Source organism: Wyeomyia smithii, chromosome 3, assembly GCF_029784165.1.
Source record: "Wyeomyia smithii strain HCP4-BCI-WySm-NY-G18 chromosome 3, ASM2978416v1, whole genome shotgun sequence".
NCBI lineage: Eukaryota > Metazoa > Arthropoda > Insecta > Diptera > Culicidae > Wyeomyia > Wyeomyia smithii.
In genome coordinates, this window is record NC_073696.1 from 138,549,556 (window position 1) to 138,574,710 (window position 25,155).

Genomic DNA, 25,155 nt, shown 5'->3' on the forward strand with positions numbered 1-25,155 from the left:
CAAACTAATAGCGAATTTCTTTATTCCACCAGCTCACCTCGTTTTGACCTGGAAGCGCACTAACTGCTGTCAAAACCCTTCTTTATTCGCTCGATTCTGACCCAGTTTTGACCTGCCGTGCTGCCCGAAGCGCACTGTAAAATTTGTCAGCTTCAACCCACCACCGCACGTGCTAAGTTCGTAAACAATAATCTGCATCTCTTCCTTATTTGCGTCTTAAATGACGATGACGTTTTATTATTCTTCGGCAGTTTTGCCCGCACACAGTGGAATAAAGAAATTCTCTATAAAGCTCTTTGTTCTCACGCAATGTGTCACAAAAAGCAGCACAAAGAGTTGTTCCGTTCTCACTCTCTTGAAATATTGGAGAACACTTGGTGTTATCTTTCATAGTTATTTCGTTTTCGCTTTTTCTCTTTGTGCCTGTTGGTTGTCAAAATGTGTAGGTACCGTTCTCGTTGTGGCTTGACGTAAAATTAACACACTGAGCGCAATGAGTGTGCGAATGACAGCCTTGGAGGCAACACACTTACACTACCCGTCATAAGTTTGGAATCGCTTTTCTGAGTATTGCAACACCCTGAAAAGTTTAGCATCACTTAATATGGGCAGATCAATGTAACTCTATCTCTTGATTCTGAAAACCTAGAGAGTTGTGGTCGTCAGCAAAGTTGCTCAGCAGGTCAAGGGCTTGTGATTGGAGGAGAGTTTAGTTCGGAATTCAGCCACAACGCAGCGCTAGTGTGTATGAAGTTTTGAACGCTATTTAGCTCAATAATCCCACCATCTGGATCTGGATTGCGATTTTCAGCAAAGTTACTCAAGAAGTCAAAGGCTTGTAATTAGCAGACAGTATAGTGCGGAATTCAGCCGCAACGCAGCGCTAGTGTGTATGTAGTTTTGAGCGTTTCGAACTTAGTTTAGCTCAATAATCACATCGTTTAGACTGATAGTTTACACAAGACGAAGTGAAAATAATTTGAATGTTAACAATTTGATCACCACACACAATAGCTTGTGTGTGTTTATTCTAAAGAAGTGCTTTCATTTGAGGAGGTTACAACATATAGCATGCGACTGTGTTGGTATGTTGACAGTTTGATCAGCAGCATACACAACCCTTTTTACTAAGGGGAAAATTGACGATATCGCGACTAAATTGATTACCTCGGCTAAAAAGAGTTGCAATAGACTTGCCTCTAATCCGATATTGAAGGATTTGACTACCACAGGGGGCATTTCGTATTACTTTCCGCTGCAAGCTGGAGACCAAACACGCAACGCCGTCGCCTTACATGCAAGTCGAGTGGTTCTGACTTCACTACATGGTGCGTTCGAGAAAGCGCATATAAGCCCCATCCAACGAGTAGACACCCGAAATGTATACACGAAATCAAAAACACTTGCCCTGGTGGTTGCTGAAGTTGTCAAAGTCGTCGAAGTCGTATTTTAATTAGAACACTGGATGATTTTGATTTGTGTTGACACTGAATTGTAATGGAAATAGTCTCAATGGAATAGTTCGGAACACATATGCGGCGTTATACCAGCGTTGCAAATCGAGCGAGAAGCAAAACCTTTCTTCTCCTTTCTGCTTGAGAACGAGACATATGCTACGCTTCTCAAGTCTTTTGCACACACGCTTTGGAGATACTCTTTCTTCTTCATGCATTCCCCTGAGTGGCAGCAAGCATGTACCGACACGAACAAACTCTTTCGTATTGCTTCTCAGCTACCGTAAAAGAGTACGCGAGTTCCTGCTAGTGAGTAGGAGTACTCGACTAAAATTGCTTGACTAGGAGGAGTGCTTGAAAAACTGTGCTCGAAAACGAAAATGCTTTCTTCCCGACATGCACCGACAGCCGACAGTGGGGCAACGTGTTGGGGTATCGGACTGCTTCGGTAAGTTTTTTACAGCAGTGTAATGCAAAACCAGCCGAAGCGAACCGCTGCCGAAGTAGTCCGATACCCTATCATTTTTTCCCTCTACAACCATCGCAAAGCATCTTGAATCATGTCTTCGGCTGGTCGTTCTCGCGAGTTGGGGAGTAGGTATACACGAGTACACACGAGAAGAGTAGACGGGAGTGTGTGCATATGATCTCGGGAGTAAGAAAGAAAGCAGGAAAGAACGAGAAATAGCTTGAATGGAGAATTTTCTACTGTGTGAAAGCGGCGACACCGAGAACCTCACATGAGGTGTTGTATGCTGCTTGCGAGCGAGACTAACAACACTGCGTTATACTGTGTTTTGACGCGCTTGACCACAACTGGTGGCACTAGCCGACGACCGAAAATATCTGGATAGTAATATAACAAGTTTGCTGAACATCGTAACTTTCTAGCAGGTCGGAATCGTGAAATCAGTTAGGTTCAAAATACGACAAATTGTGTGCCCACTAGCGCCACCTAGCGGTAAAATTTCACACTGAATTGGCCACCATACAGTAGCCTTTGACCTTCTGAACAAGTTTGCTGAAAAGCGCAACTTTCTAGGTTGTCAAAAACATGAGATATCCACCTATTCCAGGTGATGCTAAACTTTTCGGGAGGTGTTGCAATATTCAAACTGGGTGTTGCAATACTCAGTAAAGCGATTCCAAACTTATGACGGGTAGTGTATAGCGAATTTCTTTATTCCACTGTGTGCGGGCAAAACTGCCGAGGAATAATGAAACGTAATCGCCATTTAAGACACAAGTAAGAAAGAGATGCCAGATAATTGTTTACGAACTTAGCACGTGCGGTCGTGGGTTGAAGCTGACAAATGTTACAGTGCGCTTCGGGCAGCACGCCAGGTCAAAACTTGGTCAATATCGAGCGAATAAAGAAGGGTTTTGACAGCAGTTAGTGCGCTTCCAGGTAAAAACGAGGTGAGCTGGTGGAATAAAGAAATTCGCTATTAAACAATTATGCAATGGATGAACTCCTCTCGTCGGTGAAAGCTTTGCAAATAACTGTCAATAAAATTGATGAGAAGTGTAAGGCTAATATGGAAAGCCTAAAGAAAACTGATTCGATGATAACAAAATTTGGTGCATCACTGAATGCGCTCACTACCGCACAAACCGAAATGCAGAAGTCCGTACAAGAAGTTAAAGATTCGCAAGATTTTACTGCCGCGCAATATGATGATATCAAATCGTGATTCGAGAAACTGAAAGAAGATTGTGTTGTAGTTATCACTGAGATGGGTGAACACGAAAGCCAACTCGGTTCGCTCAATTCATCAGTGAGAGATATTCAGAAAAGATTGCAAATAGCCGAGCAAGCTGCGTTGAAGAACGAGTTAATAATCAACGGCGTGCCCAAATCTCTGGCTCAGAGTGAGAGCATCATCGTTACAAAGATTGCTGCCGCTGTGAGGGTACAACTCTATACAACTGATATTGAGAGAACGAAGCGTTTAAAAAACGGAATGATCCATGTCGAATTCCACAACGGAAAAATTCGCAATGATATTCTCAAAGCACGTAAAGGGAAATCTCTTTTTCTGGATGAGATTGGGCTCGACAATACTACTGCTACAGGTGAGGGATCAAGCCGATCGTCTCCTAACAACAAAAATCATCACACACAAGTCTACATTAATGAGAATCTCACAAGAGATACCAGAGTTATTTTCCGTGCGGCCAAATCTCTTCGTTCATCGCACAACTATAAATACGTCTGGTGCAACAAGAGAATTGTCTACTGTAAACGGGATGATTCTGCAAATGTACATATTATTGAGACTATGGAGGATATCAACAAGCTACGCTTTCCGAGAAAGTCGTAGGATCTACTACTCGCTGCTGCTGTTGCTGTTGATCTGGTTCTGGTGTTGCTGTTTGTTTCCGATTTCTCACAACCATGAACACAAATCCAAATGATTTTCTACACGATGTTAATCTGAATCTTGTTATTAGATACAAACCATACAATGAAATTTTCACTGACACATCTTTGAATATTCTTTCGCTTAATATTAATTCTATAAAAAACAAAATTAATGATCTGAAATGGTACATTTCAAACTATCGTTCGACTATTCACGTAATATGTATAACTGAAATACGAGTGAGCCCTGAAGAACTGCATTTATGTCAACTGAATGATTATGTAGAAGTATGCTGTCCGAGATCTTCGCGACCGGGAGGTGGAGCATGTATTTTTATCCACCGCACGTTAGTCTTCGAAACGTTGATGAATAAAGAGTTTCTTGAGGGTAGCTCAGTCATAATTAAGTTACGATGTCCAAAGGTAAAAAAAACCGGTGTTGTTTACCGACCACCGCATGCAAACGTGGCTGAAAGTATAAGCTACATTGACAAACTGTTGGAAAACAATAACAAAATGCTATGTGTAGGGGACTTCAATATTAATTTACTAAGCTCTGATTCTACTGAATATCATTCTACGGTCACTTCAAATGGATTCACGTTTCTAAATAGTTTATAAAGGTCCAGTTTTACCCACGTTACCGGTATGTTAGGGTCGATAATCCATCATGGAATAACATATATGACTGATTATGAATATGCATTCGGTTTACATGATATTAGTTTTTCCGATCATAGAGCAATGCTTATGAGTTTAACGTGCCCGAACATCAATAGAGAAGGTTCTACTGTAGAAGTAACTAAATTTGATCTAGTGCAAGCATCCTCAGATTTCAATCGTCTGATTCAGCACGTAACAAATTTGAATGAATTCTGCACTCTAACGTCAAATTTCATTAGAAACAACACACGAATAGTTAGACGCCAACAAAAATCCTCTCGTAGAACTCCATGGATTGACGATTATGTTTTAAGCCAAATTGATATTAGAGAGCGGCTTTTTAAACGAACATTGGAATGGCCTAATAATGCTTACATTAAACTTAATTATTGTAGATTGCTTCTTGTGATCGACAGTTTTCGGCGGAGTAAATAAATTAAACTACATTTGCCAGTTTGTCCGTACGTTTCGAGTTACTACTGGCTTTCACTCATCATCAGCGGACTCTAAAATTAACTTTATTTAATATACATTCAGAACAAAAACACAAAATTCAAACATACAAACTTTACGACTTACTGTACACACCACAACTACTGTTTTGTTTTCGGTTATCTAATTTTCTTCCTTTTCCTGTTTTTAGTTTGCAAATTATAGGGTTGTATACAGCTTTGAAAATTATAGAGTCTTTTTGTTTGTTAACAACGTTATCATCTCCTCTAACTTTAATATGAAATGTTTCAGCTATTAGTCTTGTATTGTGCTTAGATACCTTTTCTTTAATTTTAGTTTTGTCGAAATCAAACTTATGCCCTGTTTCTAAAGTATGTTGGGCTAAGCCTGTGCCTCCGATGTTTTTCGTCTTAATATTATATTTGTGTTGTTCCAATCTCTTATACAAAAACTGGCTCGTTTCTCCGATATATGGTTTCTTACATTGACCACAGTTAATCTCATATACCACGTTTGTGTTTTTGTCTTTTGGAATTTTGTCTTTAGTTTTTGTGAACAATATGTTTTTAATTTTGTCAAGTGGCCTATAAGCAACATCAATCCCAAATTGTTTTAGGTACCTAGCTAGTTTTTCTCCTAAGCCTGTTATGTACGGTATAGTGACAAAGCGTTCATTCTTAATTACATTTGGTTTTTCCAGACTGTTGTACATTTTATGCAATCTTTGCTTTATAACATTTTTTACAAAGAAAACAGGATAATTATTTTTATTCATTATGTTTTTGACAACTTCTAAAGCTTTCTGTCTTAGGTCAGCATCGGTTAGTTTTAGAGCTCTATCTACTACAGCTATCACTGTGTTTTTCTTGTGACAGAAAGGGCTGTCCGATTCGAAGTCCAGATACCTACCGTCTGGATCTTTGGGGAACCATTCAGTCGATATCTTTCCATCGCTTTTTCGTAGGATAGTGTCTAAAAACTTCAGCTTCCCTTCTGCTTCCATTTCGATTGTGAACTGCAGTCTAGGGTGTAAACTATTGAACACTGCAAGAATTTCATCTGTGTTTTCGCGTTTAGCACCCATCAAGCAGTCATCCACGTAGCGCCTAAAGAAATCCGGTTTTATACCTCGTGCTTGCAGTTCTTCTAGAGCCGCACTTTCAATTCGCTCCAAAACGATGTTCGCTACCACAGGAGACAAAGGTGATCCCATTGGAATTCCAAACTTCTGTTTATAAAAACTGTTGTTGTATTGGAAGAAAGTGGATTCCAATACATTTTTCAACATTTCCAAAAATGAACATTTTTCGATAGAGGTATAATTTTCTATTTCATCCCAACGACGGTCAACAGATTCTATCGCGAAGTCAACTGGTACATTTGTAAACAGCGATACTACATCCAGGGAGAAAAGTAGTGTATCCGAATGTAGCTCTTGTTTGCGTACATCATTCACAAACTGAAAACTGTTCACTATATGGTGCGGCGTTTTTCCCACGACATTGCTTAAAACAATTGACAGGTACTTTGCCATTTTATAGGTCGCTGTTCCGATGGTTGACACAATTATCCTCAATGGTCTTCCATCCTTGTGGGTCTTTGGTAAACCGTATACACGAGGTGGGTTGCAATTGAACAGCTTCAGTTTCATCTTTTGCGATTTATCTATGAAGCCTTTATCGTACCACTCGTCAATCTTTAAGTTGATCCTCTTCAGAGTAACAGCTGTGGGATCTCTTATCAATCGTTCATACGTTTTTTCGTCATTGATCAATGATTCCATTTTACTGTCGTACTCATCTCGATCCATGACTACAATCGTTTTGCCTTTATCAGCTTTCGTTACGATGATTTCGCTATGCGATTTTAAAAACCGCCTAGATTCATGCAAATCTTTTCTCAACCACTCATTCCGGTCGTGGAAAGGTTGCTTCGTAAAATTGATATGATTGACAAGCGCATTTGATACATCATTTCGGATGATATCTGCTTCTGGAATGTTTTGTATTACACCTTCTATCTCGGAAAGTACCTGGACATATGGAGCATCATGCGGATTGGTAATATTGAAACCACAACCCAAGCTAAGGGAACGGGTTAAACAATCGGGCAGCACATTACTACTGCAGTTCATCACCCAATTTTCACATCCACCTAGCTCTAATTTATTCGATTTAAGCTTTTCCAATTTCTGGATTTGAAGTTGTTTGCACCGATCGAAAACACGTCTTCCTTTTCTGGCAACTTTCAGCAGAAGTAGAGATGAATCTGCTACCCCAAACATTCGCTCCAGCAGATCACGTTTTTGTTTTGCCGTTTGCTGATTTCGTTTTACGCTTCGCATTGTGTCAGAGATTAGAACACTGAGCGCTTTCTGCTTAAAGTTGTTTACCGCTTTTTCCATTTCGATGACCGAACGATCGTTTTCTACATCCATTTGAATGGAGAAGTTTAGAAATTGTGGGGTGATTTTAAATCTTCTACAATTGAGCAGGAATATTTTCCGATTCTTCAGCTTAGCTAACTTCACTTCTAATTTAATCAAATCACGTTCAAGGTTTACATTTCTTCTGCCACACATCATTTCAACTCTTCTTGTTTGAACCATTTTGACCAATATTTCGTCGAGTTTTCATTAGTTTTTTATCGTGGTTATCGCCGCATCTATTTGATTGCTTCGTGTGATCGACAGTTTTCGGCGGAGTAAATAAATTAAACTACATTTGCCAGTTTGTCCGTACGTTTCGAGTTACTACTGGCTTTCACTCATCATCAGCGGACTCTAAAATTAACTTTATTTAATATACATTCAGAACAAAAACACAAAATTCAAACATACAAACTTTACGACTTACTGTACACACCACAACTACTGTTTTGTTTTCGGTTATCTAATTTTCTTCCTTTTCCTGTTTTTAGTTTGCAAATTATAGGGTTGTAAGCAGCTTTGAAAATTATAGAGTCTTTTTGTTTGTAAACAACGTTATCATCTCCTCTAACTTTAATATGAAATGTTTCAGCTATTAGTCTTGTATTGTGCTTAGATACCTTTTCTTTAATTTTAGTTTTGTCGAAATCAAACTTATGCCCTGTTTCTAAAGTATGTTGGGCTAAGCCTGTGCCTCCGATGTTTTTCGTCTTAATATTATATTTGTGTTGTTCCAATCTCTTATACAAAAACTGGCTCGTTTCTCCGATATATGATTTGTTACATTGACCAAAGTTAATCTCATATACCACGTTTGTGTTTTTGTCTTTTGGAATTTTGTCTTTAGTTTTTGTGAACAATATGTTTTTAATTTTGTCAAGTGGTCTATAAGCAACATCAATCCCAAATTGTTTTAGGTACCTAGCTAGTTTTTCTCCTAAGCCTGTTATGTACGGTATAGTGACAAAGCGTTCATTCCTAATTACATTTGGTTTTTCCAGACTGTTGTACATTTTATGCAATCTTTGCTTTATAACATTTTTTACAAAGAAAACAGGATAATTATTTTTATTCATTATGTTTTTGACAACTTCTAAAGCTTTCTGTCTTAGGTCAGCATCGGTAAGTTTTAGAGCTTTATCTACTACAGCTATCACTGTGTTTTTCTTGTGACAGAAAGGGCTGTCCGATTTGAAGTCCAGATACCTACCGTCTGGATCTTTGGGGAACCATTCAGTCGATATCTTTCCATCGCTTTTTCTTAGGATAGTGTCTAAAAACTTCAGCTTCCCTTCTGCTTCCATTTCGATTGTGAACTGCAGTCTAGGGTGTAAACTATTGAACACTGCAAGAATTTCATCTGTGTTTTCGCGTTAAGCACCCATCAAGCAGTCATCCACGTAGCGCCTAAAGAAATCCGGTTTTATACCTCGTGCTTGCAGTTCTTCTAGAGCCGCACTTCCAATTCGCTCCAAAACGATGTTCGCTGGAGCGAATGTTTGGGGTAGCAGATTCATCTCTACTTCTGCTGAAAGTGGCCAGAAAAGGAAGACGTGTTTTCGATCGGTGCAAACAACTTCAAATCCAGAAATTGGAAAAGCTTAGATCGAATAAATTAGAGCTAGGTGAATGTGAAAATTGGGTGATGAGCTGCAGTAGTAATGTGCTGCCCGATTGTTTAACCCGTTCCCTTAGCTTGGGTTGTGGTTTCAATATTACCAATCCGCATGATGCTCCATATGTCCAGGTACTTTCCGAGATAGAAGGTGTAATACAAAACATTCCAGAAGCAGATATCATCCGAAATGATGTATCAAATGCGCTTGTCAATCATATCAATTTTACGAAGCAACCTTTCCACGACCGGAATGAGTGGTTGAGAAAAGATTTGCATGAATCTAGGCGGTTTCTAAAATCGCATAGCGAAATCATCGTAACGAAAGCTGATAAAGGCAAAACGATTGTAGTCATGGATCGAGATGAGTACGACAGTAAAATGGAATCATTGATCAATGACGAAAAAACGTATGAACGATTGATAAGAGATCCCACAGCTGTTACTCTGAAGAGGATCAACTTAAAGATTGACGAGTGGTACGATAAAGGCTTCATAGATAAATCGCAAAAGATGAAACTGAAGCTGTTCAATTGCAACCCACCTCGTGTATACGGTTTACCAAAGACCCACAAGGATGGAAGACCATTGAGGATAATTGTGTCGACCATCGGAACAGCGACCTATAAAATGGCAAAGTACCTGTCAAATGTTTTAAGCAATGTCGTGGGAAAAACGCCGCACCATATAGTGAACAGTTTTCAGTTTGTGAATGATGTACGCAAACAAGAGCTACATTCGGATACACTACTTTTCTCCCTGGATGTAGTATCGCTGTTTACAAATGTACCAGTTGACTTCGCGATAGAATCTGTTGACCGTCGTTGGGATGAAATAGAAAATTATACCTCTATCGAAAAATGTTCATTTTTGGAAATGTTGAAAAAAGTATTGGAATCCACTTTCTTCAAATACAACAACAGTTTTTATAAACAGAAGTTTGGAATTCCAATGGGATCACCTTTGTCTCCTGTGGTAGCGAACATCGTTTTGGAGCGAATTGAAAGTGCGGCTCTAGAAGAACTGCAAGCACGAGGTATAAAACCGGATTTCTTTAGGCGCTACGTGGATGACTGCTTGATGGGTGCTAAACGCGAAAACACAGATGAAATTCTTGCAGTGTTCAATAGTTTACACCCTAGACTGCAGTTCACAATCGAAATGGAAGCAGAAGGGAAGCTAAAGTTTTTAGACACTATCCTACGAAAAAGCGATGGAAAGATATCGACTGAATGGTTCCCCAAAGATCCAGACGGTAGGTATCTGGACTTCAAATCGGACAGCCCTTTCTGTCACAAGAAAAACACAGTGATAGCTGTAGTGGATAGAGCTCTAAAACTAACCGATGCTGACCTAAGACAGAAAGCTTTAGAAGTTGTCAAAAACATAATGAATAAAAATAATTATCCTGTTTTCTTTGTAAAAAATGTTATAAAGCAAAGATTGCATAAAATGTACAACAGTCTGGAAAAACCAAATGTAATTAAGAATGAACGCTTTGTCACTTTACCGTACATAACAGGCTTAGGAGAAAAACTAGCTAGGTACCTAAAACAATTTGGGATTGATGTTGCTTATAGGCCACTTGACAAAATTAAAAACATATTGTTCACAAAAACTAAAGACAAAATTCCAAAAGACAAAAACACAAACGTGGTATATGAGATTAACTGTGGTCAATGTAACAAACCATATATCGGAGAAACGAGCCAGTTTTTGTATGAGAGATTGGAACAACACAAATATAATATTAAGACGAAAAACATCGGAGGCACAGGCTTAGCCCAACATACTTTAGAAACAGGGCATAAGTTTGATTTTGACAAAACTAAAATTAAAGAAAAGGTATCTAAGCACAATACAAGACTAATAGCTGAAACATTTCATATTAAAGTTAGAGGAGATGATAACGTTGTTTACAAACAAAAAGACTCTATGATTTTCAAAGCTGCATACAACCCTATAATTTGCAAACTAAAAACAGGAAAAGGAAGAAAATTAGATAACCGAAAACAAAACAGTAGTTGTGGTGTGTACAGTAAGTCGTAAAGTTTGTATGTTTGAATTTTGTGTTTTTGTTCTGAATATATATTAAATAAAGTTAATTTTAGAGTCCGCTGATGATGAGTGAAAGCCAGTAGTAACTCGAATCGTACGGACAGACTGGCAAATGTAGTTTAATTTATTTACTCCGCCAAAAACTGTCGATCACAAGAAGCAATCAAATAGATGCGGCGATAACCACGATAAAACATTAATTATTGTAGACAGAGAAATTACGTTACAAAACTAATAAGGCAAAGGCAAAAACAGTACTATAGGGTACTGATTGAGAATAACCGCCATAACATTCGAAAAGTATGGAGCATCATGAACGAAATCGTTTATCTTAAGCAACCCTTACACAATAGAAAAAGTATAACGGAAATTGTTGTTCAAAATAAAGTAGTGACGGATATAACTAGAATATGCAATGAATTCAATGAATATTTTGTTAGCATTCCATGCCATCTTCATAGAGTTCTTTAAAGAGATTTTAATAACCAACAACAAGTCTGCACCTTAGCGCGTAGTATATCTAGATCGATCGTCATGTTCCCTGCATCTGTCAATGATATAGGAAACTATTTTCGAGAATTAAAAAGCACGAGTACTGCCGGAATTGATCTCATATCCTCCAAGTTTCTAAAGCAGAATATTCATATGTTTCTTCCTATGATAACTGATTTTCTAAATCAATCAATACTCGAAGGCGTATTCCCGGAACAATTAAAAAAAGCTCGTGTCACGCCCATATATAAAACAGGCATAAAATCTAAAGTAGAAAATTATAGACCAATCTCAATCTTATCGAACTTGTCTAAGCCATTAGAAAAGTTAATACATACTAGGTTATACAATTTTTTTGCCGAAAGTAATGTAATTAGTGATAGACAGTTTGGATTTCAACCACGTTCAAATACCACAAGTGCTGTAGTTAGTCTAATTGACCAGATTCAAACCAATATAGATCGAAGGAAAGTATGCTCAGTGATCTTTGTAGACATATCTAAAGCTTTCGACTGTGTTCCACACAATATGCTTCTCTCAAAACTTTTTAGATACGGTATCAGAGGAAATGCCTATAATTTGATTAAAATCCTTTTTTAGAGAAAAGAGATCAAATAGTTCAATTGAGTGGCCACAGTAGCCTTGAACAAAAAATTTGTTATGGGATGCCTCAAGGTTCAACTTTAGGACCTCTTCTGTTCATTATCTTCGTTAATGACATTTTTGGGCTTCCTTTAAAAGGGACTCTCAAAATGTTCGCAGATGATTCTGTACTTGTATATAATGCCGAACGTATTGGACAATTATTTTTCGACATGCAACACGATCTAAACCTTATAAATAATTGGTTTATCAACAACGGTTTATCCATAAATGCAGCAAAATCGAAGTATATGATCTTCTCAAGTACGAATCGATTCAGTGCTATAAATATTGATCTTTCCTTGGGAAGGAACCAATTAGAAAGAGTACACGTTCATTGCTACCTAGGATTATTGATACAACGAAACTTAAAATGGAACAAACATATCGACAGCATACACTCAAAAATAGTTGAATTTTTAGGCATGTTGAGAAGAACAAGTTACATGTTGCCATCAAAAGAAAGAAAATGTTTATATTATGCACATGTTCACTCCCAAGTCACACACATGAATATCATTTGGCAGAATGCTCCAGCTTACGTAATCAACAAATTAGTAGTAACCTTGAACAAATTCATGCGAGTTATATTCTGGGAACAGTACAACCATCCTGAAACAAGAACAAACGATCTCTATCCTACTAATAACATGCTCAATTTCGATCAAATCAAGTTGTACGAATCGGTCTTGTTCGTCTACAAAAGTAAAAATAACCTAATTAAAAATAACTTGAGTTTACGAAGCAATCGTGATTTTCATAATTACGAGACACGTTCAGTGGATAGCTTACGCACACAGGCACCGAGAACTAATTATGTTCAATTAGGATGCATGTATAGTGCAATAGTTTACTATAACAATATACCAGCAAGCATTTCGAATATAGTTCCACTTCATAGGTTCAAAAAAGCTTTAAAAACCTATATTCTAAATTTATAATTCAAATTTAGAAAACCGTCTTGAATGCAAACTATCAGTATTGTAAAACCTCAATATCAGTCCTTAAGTGACTGCCTGAGGTTTGATGTATAAAATAATAAATGCATTCGATTAGGGGAACATAATATAAAGAAACACAAATAAAACACAAAATACACAAGAAGCACAAAAAATATTATTGTTAACTAGGCTAAAGAAACCATTGTAATGTATTGATTAAGGGATTTTTACGCCTGAGATGGAAATATGGCTAAAATACATTAATGTTTTCCACCTTGGCTTTTCCCCTTCCCGAAGGAAAATGAAAATAAATAAATAAATAAATAAAAAAATGCTTGTGGCTGTTAGTACATGGCTACTGCAAAATACTAAAATGTCAAGAATTCTGGACGGACTAACCAAGAATAATCGACAACTGGCACCTTTTAGTGCCTCGAAGTTTTGTAAAAGAAGCGTTGCAATTCCCTCTACTATTTGTTTTAATGGAATATAAGAATACGGTAGTCAACGTCATGCGGTCGTGTCTTGAATACAACCCTCCTACTATTTTTTTAAATAGGGGGGATGTTTTGTGATGAAGTAATTATTTACTAATATTTATTCAGAAATTTTATTGTGTGTTCTGCCACAAACGGTGGCATAGCAACACAATTACATATATTTTAAGCTTTATTCCATTAAAAGATTGTAATTGCTTCCGCAGTTAAGTGAATATAATTGTAGGAAAATTGTAAACCTACTAGTTAAGAAAAAACCTAAATTAATCCACCTAGCGGTCAGACCCAGCCTTTCTCATTCAAACTTATTATTTGTAAAAATAGATTTACATGAACGCTTTAATCCAATAAATGTGTATTCACTTTTTGGTTCTAAAATAATGATGTTGTAATAGAAGTATAAAATATGAAATTTGACGTAATGCAAATGCTCAAGAAATAGCGAAATAAAAGAAATGACTCTTAATTTCGAACAATTCAATCACGAGCGATACCGGGAACATACAAATGGTACGATACCACATTTAAATTATATTATATATGGATCAAAGCAGGTATAGTTTTGAATAGCCTTTGAATTTCTTTTCTTTCCATAACTTTTGAACCACATATCAAATTGTTATGAAGTTTGTTATTTGTAAGTTTGAGAGATGACTCGTTCGTATGACACTAGTAATGTTCAAATAAGTCGTGTAATCTTTGAGATAATAGAATTTCGTTGTTTTATTAACAATTTAATACATAACGGTTGCTTAGTTCGATTATAATTAAATGCAATGGGAACGTATAGGGCAGCCAAACTTTGAAACCACGTGTTCAATCATAATTCATCAGTTAACCCTTAACTAGCCCGCTCATCTGATAATAATATTGATAAAATCGGTTGTGTAGTTACTGAGATAAGGAAGTTTCGTGATTTTCACATTTCGGTACATTACAGACGAAGTTACAGTTCGATTACAGTAAAATTCAATAGGGTGTTATGAGTCAGCTAGACCTTTCATTTGACACTTATTTCGTGAAAATCGGTTCAGCCATCTCTGAGAAAAGTGAGTGAGTTTAAGTATTCTTCGGAATATGTTTCTTTTCATAGCTAGATTTCACATTTTTAAACATAACAGGCAAAGTAATAGTCCGATTGCAAAAAAAACAATAGGGTCTTATGGGGTAACTAGACCTTTCATATGACACTGATTTTGTGGAAATCGGTCAAGCCATCTCCGAGAAACATTCGTGAAACTAAACAGTCTACAGAGTACATTTCTTTTCATAACTTTTGAACCACATGTTCAATCTATATAAAATTCAAAAGTTAAGGGTTTTTAAAATAACCCGTTCATTTGATACCAATTCTATTAAAATCGGTTGTGTGGTTTCTGAGATATTGATGTTTCGTGATTTTTACATTTTCAAACATAACCTCTAAAATAAAAATCCAATTACAATAAAATTTAATAGGGTCTTATGGGGCAACTAGAACTTTCATTTGCATATAATTTCATTAAAATCGGTCCAGCCATCTCTGAGAAAAGTGAGTGAAAATAAAAATCTGCACATACACACACACATACATACAGAAAATGCTCAGCTCATCGAACTGAGTCGAGTGATATAAGCCGTTGCGAACCAGAGTGGTCCATGTGCCATCGAGCAAATTGTTCAGGAGAAGCAATTTTCGAAAAATCTCTGAATAAAATTCTGTTCAACGGATTCTTTCAAACAAAATGTTCTAATATAAAGGTTTTGAAGTGTTTTAACATTGGGATACATAAAATTAACAGTTTCTTTGCGAAATCGGTGATTTTATCTCACCAGTGTACATAGACCACTCTGACTTCATATATATATTCACTGGAATCCTCGAATCGTTTCGAAACAGAGCGGTCTATGTACACAAACCCGGTAAATGAAAAAGAAAATGACGGTAAATCGTATAAAATGGCTAGTGTTACATGTTACATGATACATACAGCATGTCACATGTAAGATGTCACGTGTTACATTACATGTAACACAAGATATTACATATTACATAATATGTTACATGTTACATTTTTCGTGTTACATTACGTGTAACATGTTACATATCACGTGTTACATGTACAAAACAAGTGGCATGTTCCTTATCACATGTAATATGTTACATGTGACGTGTTACATGATAGTATTACATCGATTTATGTACATAGACCACTCTGTTCCAAAACAAAACGGCCATTCTGTTTCGGGCGAATTTTATTTTATTTTTTTAAATCAGCTTTAAAATTCGATTCTCCGAAATTTTCTTAATCTCCCAACTTCAGCTTCTTGAGTAGATGCGGGTTATGCAAAAAACTCATTTTCGAAAAAAATGGTCATTAGACCACTCTGTTCCGCAACAACTCATATACCATTCGACCCTTTGGAGCACTATTATACCTTTGGTTTTTCCAGTGATTGCTATACCTTTCTAGGAGAAAGGCAAAAAGGAACTTTAATCTAATATTACACCTAATCTTACTGACTATAAAGTGAGCTTATCGTTGTAATTGAGGATTGCAACGATTTTTGTCGGAACTTATTGATAATTTGGTTTGACATATTTCCTAATGTTTCCACATTAGTAAGCCTGTGTAGTTCATTCGTGCTTTCAGAAGTTTATTCTGAATCCTTTGAAGCATCTTCTTTCTGGTTGTACAGCAACTTGTCCAGATGGGGACTGCATATAACATTGCTGGTCTAGATATTTTTTTTTGTAAATCAACAGTTTATTCCTGAGACAAAGTCTAGAATTTCTGTTGATAAGAGGATACAAACATTTTATATATTTATTGCACTTTGTTTGGATATTCTTAATGTGCTCCTTGAAGGTAAGATTTTTATCTTACCTAAATATTAAGCTTGGTCAGACCAATTTAAGATTGCACCGTTCATCTTAACAACATGATTATTGGTGGGTTTGAGAAAAGAAACTCTTGGTTTATGGGAAAAAATAATTATTTGTGTTTTTGATGCATTAGGAGAAATCTTCCTTGCAGAAAGCAAATATGAAGAAAATATATCTAGACTTTTCTGCAACCTACTGCATATGACACGAAGGCTTTTTCCTTTTACGGAAATGTGTGTATCGTCACAGAACAGAGATTTCTCACATCCTGGTAGTAAATCAGGAAGATCAGAAGTAAAAATATTATATAAAACTGGGACTAAGATACTTCCTTGAGGTACACCAGCTCTAACAGGCAATCTATCAGATTTCCTATTCAAATAGTTAACCTGAAGAGTCCGGTCAGTCAAGTAACTTTGTATCATTTTTGTGATGTAAAGAGGAAAACGGAAATTGGACATTTTAGCTATCAAACCTGTATGCCAAACACTGTCGAATACTCTATCTCTACTCTTCTATGTCTTTGAATGCTTAGAGCAGCTCCAGTGGAATAACCTTCAGATTTATTAGTACGAATCATATTAGTTACTCTAAGTAACTGATGAGTTGTCGAATGCCCGTGGCGGAATCCAAACTGCTCATATGCAAAAAATTAATTTTCATTGATATGTGTCCTCATTCTATTCAGAATCATTCTTCAAAAAAGTTTGCTTATAGAAGAGAATAAACTAATTGGACGATAACTTGATGCTTCAGCTGGATTTTTTTCAGGTTTTTAAAATTGAAGTGACTTTGGCATTTTTCCGTTTTGAGGGAAAATATGCTAATTCAAAGCATCTGTCAAAAATTCTCACCAAGAAATTTAAAGAGCTTTCGGGAAGTCTTTTGAGGAGAATATAAAAAATCCCATCATCTCCAGGTGCTTTCATGTTTTTAAACTTCTTGATAATAGTTCGTATTTCATTCAAGTTTGTTTCTAGTACCTCTCCAGGAAGAAATTCTTGAGTGGTTATCTGATCATACTTTTGTGATACTTTATTTTCAATAGGACTCATTACGTTCAAATTGAAATTATGAACACTCTCGAACTGCTGAGCAAGTTTTTGAGCTTATTGTTCACTCGTAAGAAATATGTGGTCACCATCCTTGAGGACTGGAATGGGCTTTGAAGGTTTCTTAAGAACCTTCGAAAGCTTCCAGAAAGGTTTAGAATATGGTTTTAGTTGTTCAATCTTTAATCTCTTTTATTATTGCTTTAGTCAGGTGGCTTTTAGCCACCTTTCTTTTTCTTCTTTCATCAGTTTTCAAGAGTTCATCTAGTATGATACAGAAGTTACTTTTATGTATTTTGGTGGTCTTTGATTTGTATTTTTTGCCTCGTTTAACAGCGAAACAGTTCTTGGTTCTTGAAAATAGAGGGTGAAAAAATGGTTCACTTTAGTAAGCGGATCAGAGCGGTTTCGCTCACACAGGTGAACTAGTTCTTTTTAACAGCTCACTCGCTATTTTTATTCCTATTTTTTTCGATCAGTATAGCTATGCATAACTCATCCACCAGCCGCGAAAACAAGAAAAAAATACCTTGCCACACACAGACACAGGGGCTGGCTAACGCCGAGGACGCACACGAATGGATGATAAAATTGGAACGAAAAGAGCGAATGAACTGGTTGGTTCACTGATCTTCTTAATCTATATCCCTTTCCGACCGGGCCCGTATAACTGCGTAGGTAGAAGGTGATTTGAACAAAACCTTTTCTCTCGCTTTTTGAACGTCATTTTCATTGTTTTATTGTTCACAACGCTAGTGTCAACTTCGCAGCCGCTAGGAAAAATAAAAAACCGGAGCAGGCAAGTGTTTTAAATTAGGAATTGCTTCGATTTAGGTTTTGTTATCCGTCATATTTTACCTACACAATTGTGTGGGCTACGTCGGAAAGAGATATAGATGCAGGTAATCCGCTCGCGAGCTGACAAGTAGAGTGGATTCTTTGAAAGAACGGTGGTACATTCAGGGGCGACTCGTGGTTTTTGAACCTGCCTGTTCAACTACAAATTCTGAAATTTGCAGTTTGAGAAAGTAATCAAGATCATGTCCGGGTAATCACGCTAGTCATTCTATTTGTTACTATTTGAAAGTCAAACTAATAAAAAACAAATAAAATCTAAATATAAATTTGCATTTGAAATATAAAACCGAATGTATAGAAGTGCTTCAAAGGGCCGAATGGCATATATCACTCGACTCAGCTTGACGAGCTGAGCATTTTCTGTATGTGTGTGTGTATGTGCAGATTTTTATTCTCACTCACTTTCCTCAGAGATGGCTGGACCGATTCTCATGAAATTAATTGCAAATGAAAGGTCTTGTTGTCCCATAAGACCCTATTCAATTTTATTGTAATCGGATTTTTAGTTTGGAGGTTATGTATCAAAATGTAAAAATCATGAAACATCATTATCTCGCAAACTACACAACCGATTCGAACAAAATTGGTTTCAAATGAACGGGCTATCCAGAAAACCCTTAATTTTGAATTTTATGAAGATTGAACTTGTGGTTCAAAAGTTATGAAAAGAAACGTGTTCTGGAGACTGTTTAATCTCACTCACTTTTCTCAGAGATGGCTGATCCGATTTCCATGAAATTAGTGTCAAATGAAAGGTCTAGGTGCCTCATAACACCCTATTAAATTTTACTGTAATCGAACTGTAACTTCGTCTGTAATGTACCGAAATGTGAAAATCACGAAACTTCATTATCTCAGTAACTACACAACCGATTTTATCCATATTATTATCAGATGAGCGGGCTAGTTAAGAGTAAACTAATGAATTATGATTGAACACGTGGTTTCAAAGTTTGGCTGCCCTATACGTTCTCATTTCATTTCATTATAATCGAACTTAAGCAACCGTTATGTATTAAATTGTTAATGAAACAACGAAAGTCTATTATCTCAAAGATTACGTGACTTATTTGAACATAACTAGTGTCATACGAACGAGTCATCTCTCGAACTTACCAATAACAAACTTCATAACAATTTGATATGTGGCTCAAAAGGAAAAAAACATAAATTCAAAGACTAGTTAAAATTATACCTGCTTTTGTCGATATATGTGGCCTCAACATAAATTAAATGTGGTATGAACGTTCCAAATTCATTGATGCCTTGCGATGTGTTTAAAGTCTGAAAATGCACGACGAATCGGCCATAGGATATGATCAAAGTCAAATAACAAATCGTTTGAAATGATTGGTTTTATCGAAATGACAACATCCTCGACTTTTGGCTTTTGTACATCACCTTAATTCTGAATATATTCATATTGGGTGGTATTCGGTCATTTTCAGCAAATTTCCTGGCATCAATTTGACACCGAAAATACACCGGAGGTATTAAGTTATTTTGGTTGTTTTCCAGAAACTAAAAGTGGTCGTCTTTGAATTTAAAATGGTGTCAAGGGTCAATGTTTGGTTTCTATGCATCATTTTGATTACGGAAATATACATATTGAGTATTATTTGGTCATTTTCGACTGTTTCCTATAAGTTGCCATTTAGTGATTCAAAATGGTGCCTGAGGTCAATTGTTAGCTCCTTGCATCATTCTGGTTCCAGAGATACTCATATTGGATGGTATTTGGTTATTTTAGGCTGTTTTTCACAAACCGGAAGTCGCCATCTTGGATTTCAAAATGGTATTTAAGATAATTTTTGGCCTCTGAGCGTCATTCAGGTTGAAGAAACACCCATATTGTGTGTAGTTCGATCATTTTCGGCTGTTTCCCAGGAACCGGAAGTCGCCAACTTGAGGTCCAAAATGAGGTCTGTGATCGATTTCAGCTGCTGTGTATCATTCTAGATCCGGAGATACTCATGTTAGACGTAAATCGGCCATTTTTGGCTGTTTTCCAGAAACCAGAAGTTGCCATCCTACAATTCATAATGGTGTCTGTAGTCGATTTGTGGCTCCAGTGCATCATTTAGATTCCGGAAATACCCATATTGGGTGATATTTGGTCGTTTGCCGCTGTTTTTCCGAAACCGAAAGTCGCCATCTTAGAATTCAAAATGGTATCTGTGGTCGATTTTAGCTCCTCCTCTTCATTCTTTATCCGGATATTATTATATTGGGTGGAAATCGGCCATTTTTGGCTGTTTGCCAGAAACCGGAAGTTACCATCTTACAATACAAAATGTTGCCTAAGGTCGATTATGGAACATATTTGTTACCACTAAAAACATTCACCTGCCAAATATGGTTCCATTTAGTTGAATAGTTCGCGAGATGTGCAGAAATTTGTGCAGAAACATGTGCTTCTGGAAGAGGGAGGGGCGTCGAACCAATATGGACATATTTGTTACCCTTTAAAACATCCACATGCCAAATTCGGTTTTATAAATGTATGTTTCATTTGTATTGGACGCCTCCCTTCCAGAAAAGGGAGGGGTCTTAAACTATCATAGGAACCTTTATCGGGACCAAAAACTCCTTCATACAAATTTTCACGTCGATCGGTCCGGTAGTTTTCGAACCTATATGGATCAAACAGACAGACAGACCGGACTACATTTTTATATGTATAGATTACAACATCAATATTTTAGAACCTAAAGAGTGAATATACATTTATTGGATTGAAGCGTTCCTGTAAATCTATTTTTACAAATAAAAGTTTGAATGAGAAAGGCTGGGTCTGACCGCTAGGTGGATTAATTTAGGTTTTTTTACCTGGCGTTTCCGTGTGCAATACACAGGTTGCACCTATGGAAGAGTCGCTCCTAGTTACATTAGACATAATGAGTTTGGATCATATAATGAACTCGTAGGTGCGATAATATTTATCATGAACCCGGTACTCGACATCAGCGCATCATTTACCTTAACGATTCCATTCAACATTTAGAAAAGTTTTAAGCTTACAATATTCTTTCTTTCCAGGGTCATTGTTTTTGTTGCAGATGGACTACGCGCTGCTTCTTTTCTGGAGCACCAGGCCAATAGAACAATATTTCTACGGCAAACAGTTTTGTCACAAGGAGTTTTTGGCATATCACATACACGTGTTCCAACCGAATCAAGACCAGGACATGTAGCTCTTTTTGCAGGTACTCTAATGATTGTTTGAACATTGAAATAATAAACCGATAATATGATAGTGTAAATAAATAAATCCAGAGATAAATTTTATCCAGCAACGAAATCATTTTGATAATCATTTTTATATTCTAAATGAACATATATGTTGAATTTTGAATTTATACGTTTTATTTAAAAAATCTCAGTGAAATATTCGGAACGAAATTTAAAATTTGCTCTTACGCTAAATTTCAATATTCAATTCAAGTTATCAATAAATGGCATTAACAAACACAATTGACCTTTTCTAGACTTCAGCTAAGCCTTATAGTTTACGGAGTGTGTTATGACATTTATCTGAAAATTTTTGGAACTAACGATTCTAAATATTTTTGGTTATTATTCGCCCAAATCAAAACATCTCAAGGCATGTTTTTTGGAAAGTTTTCAAGCTTCTTTAGTCAATCCACAGTCGACCACATGTTTGTGATATATGCACCAATCCATACACGATTATATAAAATTTGTTATCATTATGAACAGCAAGACGTTATATCGTCTCGTTATTGCTAGAACTAGATAACTCGAAATCAGTACGACTTGAACTGCCTTGCAGAACGGTCGCATTTTACCAACAGCTCGAGGCTTGTCTTAGACTACCGAGAGATATTGGAAATTTTTCGCTTTCAACAGGTAATCTTTTTTAAAGAGTATCTGTTGAATCGCAAAGCATTTTAAGTTTTAAATTAGTTTATTTGACACGGCACGATACATTTTCTGTTTTACTGAGCCAAGTACAATTCGTTTTAATTCTACGTTAGCAGGGAAAAGAGGGAGGCCTTTTCTTTATTCTCGCGGCCGACTACGAGCTAGTGGGGATTTAAGGTGAGAGGAGGGGAGATACAATTTTGACTTAAAACTATTTTGGAACTTTGTTTTTCAACTGGTAGAGCAATTGTATTCTTGTTTGTTGTGGGTTCAAAATATTTGTGTAAGCATGGTTGCGGGCTCTTCGTTTCCGTGTCTTCAGCATAGCATATTTGTATCCTTAATCTGACAAATAGACAAAGAAAATTTTAAATTTTAATGTCAGCGTTTTTCAGAAAGCAGTATAACTGTGTCATGTACTGGAGATCACCGCTTCCCAGAATGTCTCTAACGGGTACGTTCGGTTGTTTTCCTCGGGCCCGAAGGGAATCTATAAGCTCGGACCTAACACCACAGTATTCGGTACACGACCAAACAACATGCTCGATGTCATGGTAGCCATCGCCACAAACGCAGTGATTACTGTCTACAAGCCCTATACGAAAGAGATGCGTGTTTAACGTGTAGTGATTGGACATAAGTCTAGACATCACGCGAATGAAGTCCCGACCTACATCCAACCCCTTGAACCATGCTTTCGTCGATACCTTAGGAAAAATGGAATGTAGCCACCGTCCCAGTTCATCTGAGTTCCATGATGATTGCCAACTGTTGAGTGTTCTCTGACGCAAAATGCTATAAAATTCATCATAAGCAATTGGTCTTTCATAAATATCGCCATCAATAGCACCCACCTTAGCTAAAGAGTCAGCCTTTTCGTTACCCGGAATCGAGCAATGAGAAGGGACCCACGCTAAGGTAACCCGGTAATTTTTATCTGTTAAAGCACTTAAAAACCACCGTATTTTCCCCAGGAAATACGGGGTGTGCTTCACAGGCTTCATCGATCGCAGAGCCTCAATGGCACTGAGACTGTCTGTGAAGATGAAGTAGTGGTCTGTGGGTAGGGTTTCGATGATTCCAAGAGAGTACTGAATAGCAGCAAGTTCTGCGACGTACACGGAAGCAGGAGCATCGAGTTTGTAGGAGGCGGTAAAATTTTCGTGGAAAACACCGAAGCCAGTGGACTCATCTAGATTAGATCCGTCAGTGTAAAACCTTTTATCATAACTAACATGTTTGAACTTATTCGAAAAAATCTTAGGGATCTCTTGGGGTCGCAATTGATCCGGGATACCAGAAATGTCTTGTTTCATGGTGGTGTCGAAAAATATAGCATTATTAGAAGTATCTAAAAGTGCGACATTGGAGGAATCGTATGAAGAAGGATTAATATCTTGAGCCATATAGTCAAAATATAAAGTCATAAATCTGGATTGAAATTGAAGGTCGACCAACCTCTCGAAATTTTTAATTACTAATGGGTTCCTAACTGTGCATCGAATTAGCAACCGGTAAGAGAGATTCCAAAAACGATGTTTCAACGGAAGAATACCCGCTAACACTTCAAGACTCATCGTATGGGTCGACTGCATGCAACCCAAGGCAATACGCAAACAACGATATTGTATTCTCTCTAATTTTATAATGTGCGTGTTCGCGGCGGAGCGGAAGCAGAAACAGCCGTACTCAAGAACTGACAATATCGTTGTTTGGTAAAGCCTTAGAAGGTCTCCTGGGTGGGCTCCCCACCAGGTTCCGGTAATCGTACGAAGAAAATTAATCCTCTGTTGGCATTTTCGTGTCAGATACCTAATATGACAAGCCCAGGTGCATTTAGAGTCGAACCAGACCCCGAGATATTTAGCGACTAAAACCTGAGAGATCGTTTTACCCGTTAGTAGGAGCTGCAGCTGAGCTGGGTTATGCTTCCTAGAAAAAACGACCAACTCAGTTTTCTCCGGAGAGAATTCGATACCCAGCTTAAGAGCCCATTCAGACAAATTGTCTAAGGTATCTTGCAATGGTCCTTGCAGATCGCTAGCCTCGCTACCAGTAATGGATACAACGCTATCGTCTGCAAGTTGCCTTAGCGTGCATGAATTTGCAAGACATTCATCGATGTCATTGACGTAAAAATTATATAAGAGAGGACTTAAACATGAGCCCTGGGGAAGGCCCATGTAACTAATTCGGGAAGTTGTCGAATCGCCATGTGAGAAATACATATGCTTTTCTGACAACAGATTGAGCAAAAAGTTATTCAAATTTAGTGAAAGTCCCTGCGAATGAAGTTTCGCGCTTAAAACTTCTACAGAGACAGAGTCAAAAGCCCCCTTAATATCCAAGAACGCAGAAGCCATTTGCTCTTTTCGAGCAAATGCGAGTTGAATTTCAGTAGAAAGCAACGCTAGGCAATCGTTCGTCCCTTTGCCCCGGCGAAAGCCAAATTGAGTATCTGAAAGTAAACCGTTTGTTTCGACCCATTTGTCTAACCGTAAGAGGATCATTTTCTCCATTAATTTCCGGAGGCAAGAGAGCATTGCAATCGGCCTATATGAATTGTGATCAGAGGCAGGTTTCCCGGGTTTCCGAATAGCAATGACTTTTACCTCCCTCCAGTCATGCGGAACAATATTTAGCTCAAGAAACTTGTTGAACAAGTCCAACAAGCGTCTTTTTGCAGAGTCGGGTAGATTCTTCAACAGGTTGAATTTTATTCTATCTAACCCTGGAGCCTTATTGTTGCACGACAGGAGAGCCATTGAAAATTCTAACATCGAAAATGGAGGCTCTTCCGTAGTTACTATAAACGCGTCGCGAAAGGTTTTCTGTTCCGGTACAGAGTCCGGACAGACCTTTTTGGCAAAATCGAGTATCCAGCGA

General features: G+C 37.4%; 1 protein-coding gene across 5 annotated transcripts in view; it reads left to right on the forward strand.

Annotated features, from left to right (window-relative positions):
• Positions 1-25,155, forward strand: part of LOC129732029 (GPI ethanolamine phosphate transferase 1) — a 385,316-nt gene that overhangs the window by 100,313 nt on the left and 259,848 nt on the right. For all 5 annotated transcript variants that reach the window (XM_055692484.1, XM_055692483.1, XM_055692485.1 and 2 more), the window contains one exon: positions 21,424-21,590. In XM_055692484.1, the coding sequence (XP_055548459.1) occupies positions 21,424-21,590 (167 nt within the window). The remainder of the gene's footprint in view (positions 1-21,423; positions 21,591-25,155) is intronic.